Source organism: Trichoplusia ni, chromosome 2 (genome assembly GCF_003590095.1).
Source record: "Trichoplusia ni isolate ovarian cell line Hi5 chromosome 2, tn1, whole genome shotgun sequence".
Lineage (NCBI taxonomy): Eukaryota > Metazoa > Arthropoda > Insecta > Lepidoptera > Noctuidae > Trichoplusia > Trichoplusia ni.
Window position 1 is genome coordinate 3,183,660 of NC_039479.1, and position 12,794 is coordinate 3,196,453.

The 12,794-nt window shown below is 34.2% G+C and overlaps 1 protein-coding gene and 1 long non-coding RNA gene across 8 annotated transcripts; both read left to right on the top strand.

The window, feature by feature from the left end:
• Nucleotides 1-1,571: 1,571 nt before the first annotated feature.
• On the top strand, nucleotides 1,572-12,756 carry LOC113503560. Of its 7 annotated transcripts, XM_026885593.1 has the most exons (12): nucleotides 1,572-1,680; nucleotides 8,080-8,131; nucleotides 8,450-8,491; nucleotides 8,670-8,702; nucleotides 8,993-9,025; nucleotides 9,427-9,459; nucleotides 9,816-9,845; nucleotides 10,172-10,204; nucleotides 10,482-10,511; nucleotides 11,235-11,276; nucleotides 12,216-12,230; nucleotides 12,495-12,755. In XM_026885593.1, the coding sequence occupies exons 1-12, from the start codon at nucleotides 1,666-1,668 to the stop codon at nucleotides 12,581-12,583; spliced, it is 447 nt and encodes a 148-aa protein (XP_026741394.1). In that variant the 5' UTR covers nucleotides 1,572-1,665; the 3' UTR covers nucleotides 12,584-12,755. The 7 variants fall into 7 exon arrangements, with proteins under 7 accessions (XP_026741394.1, XP_026741433.1, XP_026741407.1 ...); XM_026885606.1 differs by lacking the exon at nucleotides 10,172-10,204 and having other exon boundaries at nucleotides 1,577-1,680; XM_026885600.1 differs by lacking the exon at nucleotides 8,993-9,025 and having other exon boundaries at nucleotides 1,577-1,680.
• On the top strand, nucleotides 6,473-7,487 carry LOC113503599. The gene is made up of 2 exons (XR_003401454.1): nucleotides 6,473-6,545; nucleotides 7,359-7,487. It is a non-coding gene; the product is annotated as an uncharacterized LOC113503599 (long non-coding RNA).
• Nucleotides 12,757-12,794: the final 38 nt, after the last annotated feature.

The window sequence follows — 12,794 nt, forward strand, 5'->3', positions numbered from 1 at the left end:
CCACGTGGTTAAAAGTCGCATCGCATGTACCTATGGCAAAACTTTAGGCAACATCTTAAAATAGTGTTTTAATGTTAGGTAGACAGAATACTGGACGAAGCTGGTAAAACCAGTAGTTTTAATCCAATCCACAATCAACACATTTTTAATTTAGTGTCGATAGATAGTATTTGCATATACAACACATAATTCACTAGAAACCATTTTTGTTTGTTGATAAAAACGGGCAAGTTGGTGTTCGACTCGGGTTTCGACTGTGGGTTCTGTAGCCAACAAAATGCAATTTATCGTTTGAGCTGTAAATTTAAGGGTCCTACTTCATACCAATTTCAAGATTTTAATAATAATATTAATAATATTAATAATATTGGACAACATTCACACAACGCCATCTAGTCTCAAACTAAGCAAAGCTTGTATTATGAGTACTAGACAACTGATAAACATACTTATATATTTCTAAATAAATACATAATATAGATAAATTACACCCAGACACAGAACAAATGATCGTGCTCATCACACAAACATTTGTCCTGGGTGGGAATCGAACCCACGACCTCCGGTATAGCAGTCAGGGTCACTAACCACTAGACCAACTGGCCCGTCAAATGATGTCAAATGATGTATCAATTCAACAATTGATACATCTTTGGTAAGATTGGTTTTCATTATGTGAACGGATCGGTTTGATTCGAAAGAGATCTCTATATATGTTTATACTTTGTATCTCTACGAGTTCCTGACAAAAAGGGTCTTGGACCACGGACAGACTTACCAACAGCCAGACAGACAGTTATCCCATATGGATTCCTTATTTTATTTGCGGAACCCTAAAAAAGAATAATAATGATGTAAACACGTTATCGCTGTCACGAGACAACTTTGTCCCAAAATATACAGAAATTAATATCGAATCTTAAATAATATCAGCCCGCGATTCCACGTATCCTCGGATGATATAATAAAAGGCAAATACTTATTTGTGTAATTATATCAAGAGACAATTATCTTGGTTTATCGCTACCTATATATTTTATAATGCTCTCTGTAGGGTACAAAAATATGATTGGAATCTGTCTTGCGCCAAGAAAGTACTTTCAAACCCACATCACACATAACATATCCAAACTTCCCTCTCTAATACTGTAAAGCCGTTTTGTGTGTGTTTGTAACATCTTGCCGCTTAATTGGTTAGACTAATATTGATAAAATTCGACACGGAAACTTTGTGACCCGGTAAATTGATGTATGTTTGTTCGGCATAAAAATGACGCAAAATTTAGGATTCCCCTTGGAGTACCAAACAGAAGCGTATCCGATAAACCGAGAGAAAAACCGCGTCAGCAGCTAGTCACTAATAAACTAACAGCTAATAGCGTCTGAAAATGATAAATAATACAAAAACACGCTCAATATTCCGTCTCAATTCACAGAAAAGACGAAACCAAACAAAAGATCGACAAAATGTAAACAATTGAATTATAATTGCTAGAATTTGTACAGGAAAATATTATTTATATTGCATACGAAATATTTGACTCGCTGTATTTGTTCGGGGAACGGGTTATCGCCGGCTGACTATATAAGGCTGGTGCTGTCAAAAAATTTGGCAGATACGAGACTCGTATTGTTATATATCATACGTCTGTGATACTTCCTAAAATGAAGGCTTTCTTGGTGAGTACGCTAGTGATCGAATTTGTTTTTTTTTTTAAGGAAATAAAATAAAAAAGTGATCAGTAGATTTTTTAATCAAACATTCTTAATTTAAAGCTAAAATACGAATGAAACTCCATTCAAAAATTAAACATTATTGAAATAATTTAAATTTTTAGGACTTAAATTGAATTAGTGTTTTTTGATTCGTATTTTTTAGGTTATAAAATATAAATAATCATAATCTATGACTTTAACGTACATAAACGAAACGTGAATTAAGACTTTATCTAATCGAATAATAAACAAATTGACACACTTTAAAAAAAAACTAAGTAAAGAGTCGCGTTATCAAGTTGACCGATTAAAAAAGCACAAACGGTTGGCCAATAAAACTGTTGAAGTCTATTTTAATTGATGTACAAGTGAGAGTGACATTAATCGTTTTTCAATTGTTTTCCACTCTACATTGTCTGAGTGGCTCGTGTAATACATTATTATTTATTTACCCATTCGAGTTTGTGATGGCTTCTATGTTTGTTTTCACAAAAAAAGGTATTGTTAGTGTCTATTGTAGTGTATTTCCTTGTTCCGTTAATATGTTGAATAGTTAAGGTCAAAAGTGTGAGACCAATATTATGAAGTCGGTAGTGCTCCTTTTGAAATCAATTTGTAAAGTTTCGATTACATTGTTTATAAACTTAATTTGAACATCAAACTTTTCGTTTATTGCTACTTATTTTGTTTAATTATTTGTATTATTATAGGTTAATAATTCAATTATTTATAATTATTTCCGAGTTTCTGTATAATTATTAGTGTACCTATCCATAGTTTATCGCAACAGGCAATTTTCAACGATAACAATGTCAATAAAAATGGTAAAATTTAAATAAAAAAGCTATTAATTAGTAGGTAATATTTATCAAGCAGGCAATGACGATTAAGAATATTTAAATAGCTAAACAAACAAGTTACTTTTAAGACAACTTATTAATAAAATATAGGTAAGTAAATTAAATAAGTGACAAGAGTGAAGGTTAAATATTAGGTAAATTCTGTGTTTAAAAATCTCTTAAGTTTGGTGTTGTTTTTAGTATGGACCGTGTGGTTTCTGGGATTAAATAATCTATTTACAGTATCGAAGTTTAAACGCGTCAAAAAAGTAAAATATTGATTTAAAACTTTTTGAATCGTAACTTCCTAAGTACAGGGCACATTTTTTACTTTTTGGTTCAATTTTGTTAAGCATACACAAAATAATCTAATTGTCCTCAACAAAATACTAATTAGTAGTAGTCTTATTTCAAAGTCTAACATTCGCGTAAACCTAAGAAACCACTCAATACTAATTGGTTGAATAGGTTACCAAACTTATCGATAAATACAACAACCACTACTTTATCAGTTCTGGAGTCAATATGTAATTATCTGAGATTGACCTTCACAAGGTCGTTGACATTACAGCATCAAGTGAAAAAAGAGCAAATATCTACCTAAAGACTGTTCGTTAGCGAATATTCACATAGGTATGTGATTCAAATATAATTTATGCAGTATATTTAGCAATAACCTAAGAATAAGATGGTAATTCTTGTTACTCAGAAAAAGTAACGCAAGATTTCTCTATTCAAGCAAAGAAGTAGGTACCCATTATTTGAGTATAATGTAAGTTGCAAACTCTACTTTCCTCATTAGACATTATATATTAACGATAATCTTGTCTTGTTTCAAGTGTCGACGCTATAGGACTCACGAAGACTAACGTTACAAATATTTCGGGACTTCAAGACATTCCCTTGCTCTGATTATGCTATTTACAATGAGCGATTAATGAATGGCAGTTGGATTAATCTTGAAACTATTCCTAGAATCTTAAGCATTTTGCCAACATTATGATATGAAATTCACTTTATTGTGTTCCGTCCCGTACTGAATTTAAAATTATTGTTTACAAATGCTTAGAATAGTGCTAATTTAAACCAATTTCCATTCATTCGTCGGCCATTGTATATAGCAGAATTGGGGCAAAGCACCCCCAATACCATTAAAATTAAAAAAAAAAACAAAAACAACTGCAAATCAAAACTCTCTGTTAGTCATCACAAAATACAATATTGTGTCACAGAATATAAAATAGTACAATATTTTGTATATATGTTAGTAATCGATCATTCTAGACATAGGGAAGCGATAGCGGTCCTGATACGATATCTTATCGAATAGATATTGCAATTCCAATCAAGGGCGGATCCAGCTTTTGCACCAGGGGGGGGTCACATAGTCGTGGTCAAGTCGAAAACTTACAATTTAATTTTGATAACAATAGATACAAGTAAAAAGCAATTTCAAAATTTAATGCCATAGCTCCCTCTATTAAAATCGTCGATGAAATTTCTCTCCGCCTCCTTGGGTCTCCAATCTATGATGATTCATTCCAAAATTTTGTTAACGAAAAAATCCAAAATTTCAAAAATATTTCAAATAGACTACTCCAAATTAATATGCATTCGGCCATTACACTGATTCGTTTTTGCTGTTTCGGTCCTAAATTGACTTACTACCTCCGTGCGTCTCCCCTATGGAAGTACCCTAATCTGTTAGACCAAATGGACGAAATTTTTAAACACACTCTTTGTATGATTTTAAACATATCCATGGATGACCGGGCTTGGTCCCAAGCCACGCTCCCCATTCGGATGGGAGGGCTCGGCATCCGCAAAATTTCAAGTACTAGTTTACCAGCGTACCTATCCTCGGTCCACGGCACTGATAAATTAACCAGGAAAATTCTAGCTCCAAATCTGGTTGCTTTTGAAGTGCCGTGCTTCTCCGAGGCTGTGGATGCCTGGAGACTCGCCTGCCCATGTGCAAATTTACCTGGTTGCCCATCATCTCAAAAGCTGTGGGACGAGCCGCTTTGCAGAGTAGTTCAGGACCATCTGATTTCTACTTCTGCCACTCCTGCGGAGCGGGCGCGCCTCCTGGCTGTGAGTGAGTGGGAGTCAGGTCTTTGGCTTTACGCACTACCGTCGTCGAATATAGGCACCTTGTTCGACGACACAACTTTCCGTCTCGCTGCTGCCTTAAGACTAGGTGCTTCATCTTGTTCTCCGCATCGCTGCCACTGTGGTGAAGTAGTCAACAGCCTCGGACACCACGGTCTATCATGCAGCCGTAGTGCAGGTCGCATGGCTCGTCTCGCGAATATTAATGACATTATCCGTCGAGCTCTTGTTGCCGTCGGCGTACCTGCTGTATTAGAACCTAATGGTTTGGTACGCGATGATGGCAAGAGACCGGACGGAATGTCTTTGTTCCCTTGGAAGATGGGTAGGCCTTTAGTGTGGGACGCCACTTGTGTCGATACTCTTGCGCCATCTCACCTTCCCGGTTCTTCGAGCTGCGCTGGCTCTGCTGCCGCGGCTGCTGAAAACCTCAAACGGCGCAAATATGGTAATCTAGTTGGTAGTTACTTCTTTGAGCCGTTTGGGGTTGAAACTTTTGGGCCGTGGGGGCCGAGTGCCAAAACGCTTTTTAAAGACCTAGCAAAGCGTCTCGTTGACACTTCTCGTGACCCAAAGGCTGGCTTTTACCTCGCTCAGAGGATTAGCATTGCCATTCAACGTGGCAATGCTGCCAGCCTTTTGGGCACACTCCCAGCCGGCAGCGACGCCGATGAATTTTTTGATGCTTTAATTTAATATTTTTTTTTTAACTTGTAAATATTTAACTCCGTAAAATTGTAAATAAATCTCTCACTGTTTCCAGTGTCAAAAAAAAAAAAGTAAAAAGTAGGCATTTTATTAATGTACGGAATTACTGTACTTAAAAATATTCATTCGTTATTGTACACTTGGAAATCTTGACACCTAATAACTTGTACATATACATTATTCTCTTGAAGACATCCAGGGAAGCACTATCACACACGGAGTGAGGCAGCCTATTAATATTCCATAACCGTGGTGGATGATTTGTCATAACAGCTAGAGGTATGTCGAGGGGTATGACGCAAAACTCCGCAAAAGTGAAGAGGTGGTTTTCAACAAACAAAATACGAACAGACAAAATACATATATTTAAATAGCAAAATCAATTTTTCTTTGACGTCTTCTCCCGAAACGCGTTATTACGTCATTTACGTCAATGGGTACGTTTTTCGTACATTGTCGACTTTCTTCGGGTACATTCAACTTCGGTATCATACGGTTAACTCCCCATGCGGTGAGTTTTCATCTCGAACACGCTAGTAGTCGAGAAGCGCGCGCAAGTGTGACGCGGTAAAATTCAAATTCGTTCGTTCTCGAAATAATATTATATCAAATTAATTAAAAAAATCATTATGTTCCATTAGTGGTCCACCTAAGTCCTGGAACCAGCTCAGGGGGGGGTCATGACCCCCATGACCCCCCCCCTGGATCCGCCGTTGATTCCAATGTTGTTAGTAACAATGCAAAACAGGTTTCTGTGTATTGTTTTTTTTTTACTTAGTATTATAGCTGTAATTTTATTTAACTTTCAGGATGGTTGTAAATAGAAAATAATCATTTTCACTGCTTTTACCTTAATCCATAAAGCCCCGCGCGGTGCCCGGGCACCGCGTTTGACATAACGCGACTTTTCCCTATAGCCCCGCGCGGTGCCCGGGCACCGCACCTGTCCACTCGACTTTAACACTTGAAATCACTGTTTACAAACTACTTTTGTATAAAGAAGTTGAGTGACATGTGTCGTTAGTGACATTTTCTATGTCGTGAACCAAAAACGAAACGTAATCTACGCGCCATTATTTAAAATTTGATCAAAGACATTTGTCATTTGCGCGGGCCGTTGCGCAGTGTGGTGCAGTGTTGTTTTTTGCGGATTTCACAAATTTGTCTGAGGTTAGTGCTGTTTTTTCTTACTAATGTGATTATTTTGTTTATAATTATGATATTTAGGTAATTAGTTGTAAGAAATACATTGTTATAACAATTAGATAAAGCCAGATAAAATCCGTTTGAATGTTTAGGAATTCCGAGTGATTTATTGTGATTTTGTTTAGTAAATACAGTAAAATGCATTATTTATATGCTATTAAGTAATTTGTGCAAGGTTTCACGGCGATTTATTAATGTATTTATCCATTTTTTGTAAAATAATAGTAAGCTTAAATTTGTTGTTATTTATAAAAAAAATATATAAAAATGGCGGTTTGTTGACAAATGTTCAGCCCGTCGATTTTCGTCTTTATCCCGTTAGTTATAAAGTCTAAATCCGAGTGAATTTTTTTTGTTTATTTTTTTCTTAGGGAATGAAGTGTGTCGATAAATGTACGATATTTTTTTTTTAATCGATAGTGTCGATTGAAAATTGTAATGCTTTAATATAATTTTAATTAATTATTTTTATTACTTATGATAATATTACGTTTTGAATAGATAGTATTTTTTATCGATAGTTATGATTATATATTGTAATGAGTTTGAAAAATTTTAATTAATTATTTTATTTTAATTTATTATCTATTATTAATTATTTTTATTTATTACCTACTCATAATAATTTACGTTTTCGTATTATAGTAATATAGTATTTATTTTTATTTGTTAGTGATGATTGTATGTTGTTATATTTTTTTAATTACTTATAGTAATAAAATGTTTCGAATAGATAAGTGTGTCGAAAGGTATGATTTTCTCCGTTTTGTTTTACAGAATGTCAGCTTGGCGTCCAAGTTACGAGGCTCCTCAAGACTTCATCGCCCTTCTCCATAACAGCAAAGACGAATTATTGTTTTTTGTACACATCTGAACAACTTAATTATAAATTGTCAATAAAAATGCCTTCATGTTTTTGCATTTATTTATTTTTTCTTTTATTTTACATGTTTCATCGTAAATAAATATACTTTTTTTAATTATATTGTATTTTTATTTACAAATACTAAATACCTTACAAAAAGACCAATTATCGATAAAGTTCCAAAAAGTGATGGAACATCACTAGTTGTTTCAATGCTTTGCCACGTCAATGTTTATGTGGTTTTATTATAAACATCTCAACGTCTTTCATCTAATTGTTTACGTAATTAGATAGCATAGGCCCTTGTTCTCAATATTTGGTTTCAATATTTGTATATTTCTTGTAATCAAACTCACAGGATGGGTTTAAAAACTTCCAACTAGTAGAATATACATACTTTTTCGGTTTTTATTTGTTTTTTGATTCCTGATACATAGAAAATATATCTATTAATCTTTGTTCGTTTATAGAATAATCAAATATAGTGTTTTATGCAGATAAAACTCGTTTTGTAAAAAACAATATTTTCCGACGCCATTTCCTGACAACCTTCACCTGCTGTCATTTTATTTTTGACATTTAGTTCCGGGGAGGAGTAGATAAGCTCTAACTATTATTTTATTTGTATTTCAGGTATTCCTCCTTCTTGCGATCGTCGCCATGGCGACCGCTCTACCCCAAAGAGGTTTGTTTAAAAAAAGGCATAGCAATACGGTTATTAATTAATTCTGTTAGACGACATTACTTATTCGATCAGATAAGGTAATTCATTTAGGCATAAAATAGCCTTCGAATATTTAGTAGAGCATTACGATCATTTTTATTTATGTTACGAATTTCTTTAAAACCTGTGGTGTATAGGTTAAATACTCCTAGATGTATTTTTTTTTTAATTTATTCGTCAAAATGATGGAGTTAACAATTTCTATCATCTAACTTACATATTATTTTCATCTAAAAGACGATGAAAACGCTTTGCTTATATGTGCTTAATATTCTCTAGGCCAGGGGTCTCAAGTGCACGTTGTCGACGGCGGCCAACAGGGTGAGTGTCTTGTCTATAACAAAAAAAACGTTTAACCATACTGTATATCTCCGTAATAGTTAAGATAACATCGTCAATTGTTTATTACCAGTCCAGTCTATGTTTGTTCAATTATTTTTGACATTTAGGACACACTTAACGTACAAGCTTATATTTTATGTCTCCGCGTTTATTACAGTGCAATTCGTCGACAACAGCGACCCATCCCAAGGTGAGAACTCCTGTAAACACTATATACGCGTAAAATAGGAAGATACTTTAAATCAGCATGTGCATTGTCTCAGCGGTATTAATAACAGAGGGCGTCTTGTGACATTTTAGGTCTATGATTGATTTATATGGATGAGAAAATCTTTACTAAGGCTTTTTACTGCCTTTTAAACGAGTTTGAAATAAATCATAGCGAGTGGTCGCTAGTGTAAACTTATTCCCATGCTTGTTCCCTTTGGGACACAATTGACGCACAAGCTTTTGTTTCATGTCTTCGCATATTGTTTACAGTGCAATTCGTCGACAACACCAACCCCGGACAAGGTGAGACGAGACATAGCGCCTTTAATATAAAAATCCTTCTTTTCTAAATAAAATAGCCGTATGCTATTGAAAATCTCATTATTCCAATGAGGTCATGCTATCAACTTGTCTTGTGATATTAAAGAACTCTCTTCCCTCATTTATGCTGAGAAAGTCTGTATAAAGACACTTCTTAGACAATTTTTGTTTTTTTTTCCATAAATTTGGGATATTCCAATTTTGCAAAGTTCAGTGCATGAAGCATGTCTGCATTGTATTCTTAAGCTCAGCTTATGACTGCCTGTTAAGTGAGTTTGAATTCAATGGGTCGCTTATAAAGCTTATTCCCAAGTCTGCATTAAACATTCGGTTCTCAATTGACGCACAAGCTTTTGTTTCATGTCTTTGCATGTTGTTTACAGTGCAATTCGTCGACAACGCCAACCCTGGGCAAGGTGAGACATTTATTATTAGCTGAATGATCGCGTAAAATATGAAAATCCTTCTTTTCTAATTAAAAAAGCCATACCATACGGGCCTTGTCATGTGGGTAATTGGTATTATTAAAAGAAGGGTGTTCTTGCGATATTTAAGAACGACTACAGATCCATTTTTAAAATTCGTAAAGTTTTGGGTGCTAAACATGAAACGGTTAAGAAAATACGTAGGTTGCATTATGATTGCGCTTATGGAAATGTCAGTCGATACTTTCGAGCCAGTATTTGAGAGGGCCTGTTTATTATATTTAAGACCCGTTGTAGTATTGAATCATTGAACATAATTTAATAAGAAACAAAAATATTGCTTACAGTCAACGTTGCAGACATCAATAACGACGAAGGTGAGCTAATAAAATAAAGCGATTTTATAAAAAGCAACCTTTTACGCTTTTTTTAATTTGCTTTTTTACAAATTTAAAACAATAGTTTGACACATAAGCCTTATTTGCTTATTTATTAGTGAACAAAAAAAGACACAAAAATGCGTTCAATTTGTGACTATATTTTTGAATTTAATCGACGTTCCGTTATCAATCTGTCTCATTCAAATCAAATAAGATTTGCTTATCTTGAAGATGGACTACGGAAATATATTTTAAAGTTTCTGAATTATATAATAATGATGGGTTTAGTACATAATTCTATTTGGTCATAACATTGTTTTCAGTAAGAGTAGAGGACATCAATCTCCCTAATTCCGGTGAGCTAATTATTTAAAACTTTAGCAAGATTAAACAGTATTTATGTTTACTTTTAAAAGATTTAATTTAAAATCTGAAATATGAACGGGACTTTATGTCTATGGAATTTTTAATTCGAAAGGAAGGATTTTAATTTTTTATTTTAGCGCCAAAACTGAAAAGATTTATATTATCTATGACATTAAATCTCAATTTTTGCAATTTTTGCGTTCATTCAATGCTTTTTTCCGTATGCTCGTCTTTCACAATGCATGTTCATTTTTATATTGTTTACAGTGAACTTTGTGGACAACAACGGCCAACAAGGTATGCTTACTAACCTTAACAGATTACTATCATGCCCTATGTGCACTATTTCTCTATTCTCCATCGATTGCCGCTGGCACGAATACTTTTTTTATGTTGTTTATTGTCAATTGTGTTATAATATTGTTTCTTATAATACAAACTACAACGTATTCAAACTTCACTTGGCTTTGTGACGTTCTCTATTCTTCTCTACAGTCTTCTTGACAATTTAAACAACTTTTGAAAACTCAATAAAATTATACCATTGAGTTTTTTGACAGATATTTCGTATTTAGAAACGACGATGGCTAAAGCTAGGTGCAAATGATAGAGGTCGCGATACGTAGAAAATAATAAAATTATATTATCAAAAAAAAAATCAACACCATTTTGTTATTAGATTCTACATTGATGTTCATTGTTTTGTAAGGTCAAACGATTTAAAATTAATGTTTATGTGAACTTGTTGTAATGTGCTGAGGATGACTCGTCGGTATGGTGCAATTTAGTTAAATTGATTTTTTGTGACTGTTTTTCAATCTACATGGCTACGTGTATTTAGTCTTCAAATGTTAGACAGATATTCTTACTTATGTAAACGTTTTGCAAACTAAACTATAGAACAAGTAGTGTAGAATTCACGGAAACACGCATGCACCCATATTGTTCGGATACTGTCACTCCTCACGGGGGCTTTTTGAGCAATAAGAAGGCTTTGCTTAAAACGCTTGTATTTTTCAGTCAACAACAATAGGCCAGGCAGGCCGCGCAGGCCAGGCCAATGTAAGTACTGGGCCTGGCCGGACACGGGCTAACGACAACCACAATTTTTCACATTTTTTTTGTTGTGACTTGGGATTCTTCTATCTTTACACACCACACATATCCTTGGGAGAAGAGACGGATAGTACAGACACTTACTGACTAAACCTGAACCGTCGATTAACGGCTCCCGCATTTGGTCGGTGCGTAGCAAATGTAGCAATACATAGCATTTCATGATACGCCTAACGCCACTCTAAAAGAACTACTGTTATATGTGTTGTGTTGTATTTGTGGGTGTTGCCTGTAGCCTGTGTGTGGCCAGATTTAGACACAGTGACACACATCTATTTAATTATTTAAGCATTTGTAACTGTATTTTTGTTCACACTTGCCTCCATGTCTTGTGCATGTGATTTGAATGGTTTTTTTTGCATCCCTGTGGGACACTTGGGTCAAATTACTCTATCCGGTATTTTTTTGAAAGGGCACCTTTACTACCTTTTATCTGCCAAAGCCCACTGATTCCGCTGACAAAATTTCAGCTTTTATAAAATAACGTAGGTCTGGCGTCCACGGGCTCTTAGACCGATAGTATTCATTTATCTCGCAGCACTATTATCTCGCACGTCATCACAATAACTACAAGAACACGTGTGAAACAAAATCACGTTTACAAAGTACAATGAAACAGTTTTTTTTGTAACTTTGAATTGGAAAATTCTGCTTATTGAGTAAAAATAATGTGGAAGCTTAATTATTTATATTTTGGTCTAACATTTTGCAGCTAAATTTATAAAATATTGCGTTACTGTCCGAAAAATAAACAGAATCTTTTTGAAATGTAGAGTTTCAAATTGACATTTTAAATAGCGGTAAACTTTTGCCATAAATTAATAAAAATGTTTGTATTTATATTTATTGCAATCGAACGCTAACCATATTGTATTTTTGTTTCAGTTGTCATCTCCAACCGTAAGTAGAGAAACAACAACTGATTTGATATTTATTTGTTCTCCGAGTTAAAGATTTACATTAAAAATAATATTCTTAATGTCCAAGTTAAAGACCATTAAGTGGTAGTCTAACAGTACTAAAATAAAATAAATAAGTTTATAAATATTTATCTAAATAAAGTAATTGAAAAACTCTTGTGACTGAAATGAAAGGTTTTTAAATTATGGTTTTTAATGAAAGGATTTTAGGAAAAAATATTAATATATTTTTTCGTTTCTACAGCTGACTCCTTCTTCGGCCAGCCCTCAAGTGAGTATACCTACATTATACTTTTCCACTTTTCGAATTGTAATAAAAAATTATATCAATAGACTTTTGAGATAAGCAGTTTGTAGACAGACTTTAAAATTAGTCTAAAGTAATAACATACATGTGGGGATGAAAGGGCAAGGTGTCAAGCTGGTAAACTGAGTGAGAGCGGGATAGTGTGAAAGAGAAGGGTAAATGGGAGTAATGGCGGAAGACGATAAGAGAGAAGACGCATGAACAACTAAAGAAACTGTTTTATAATTGATTTTACAA

Coding starts and splice junctions, on each gene's coding strand:
- LOC113503560 (XM_026885593.1), top strand. Junction 8,132..8,449: donor GACCGCTCTACCCCAAAGAG/GTTTGTTTAAAA, acceptor AATATTCTCTAG/GCCAGGGGTCTCAAGTGCAC. Junction 10,512..11,234: donor GGACAACAACGGCCAACAAG/GTATGCTTACTA, acceptor TGTATTTTTCAG/TCAACAACAATAGGCCAGGC.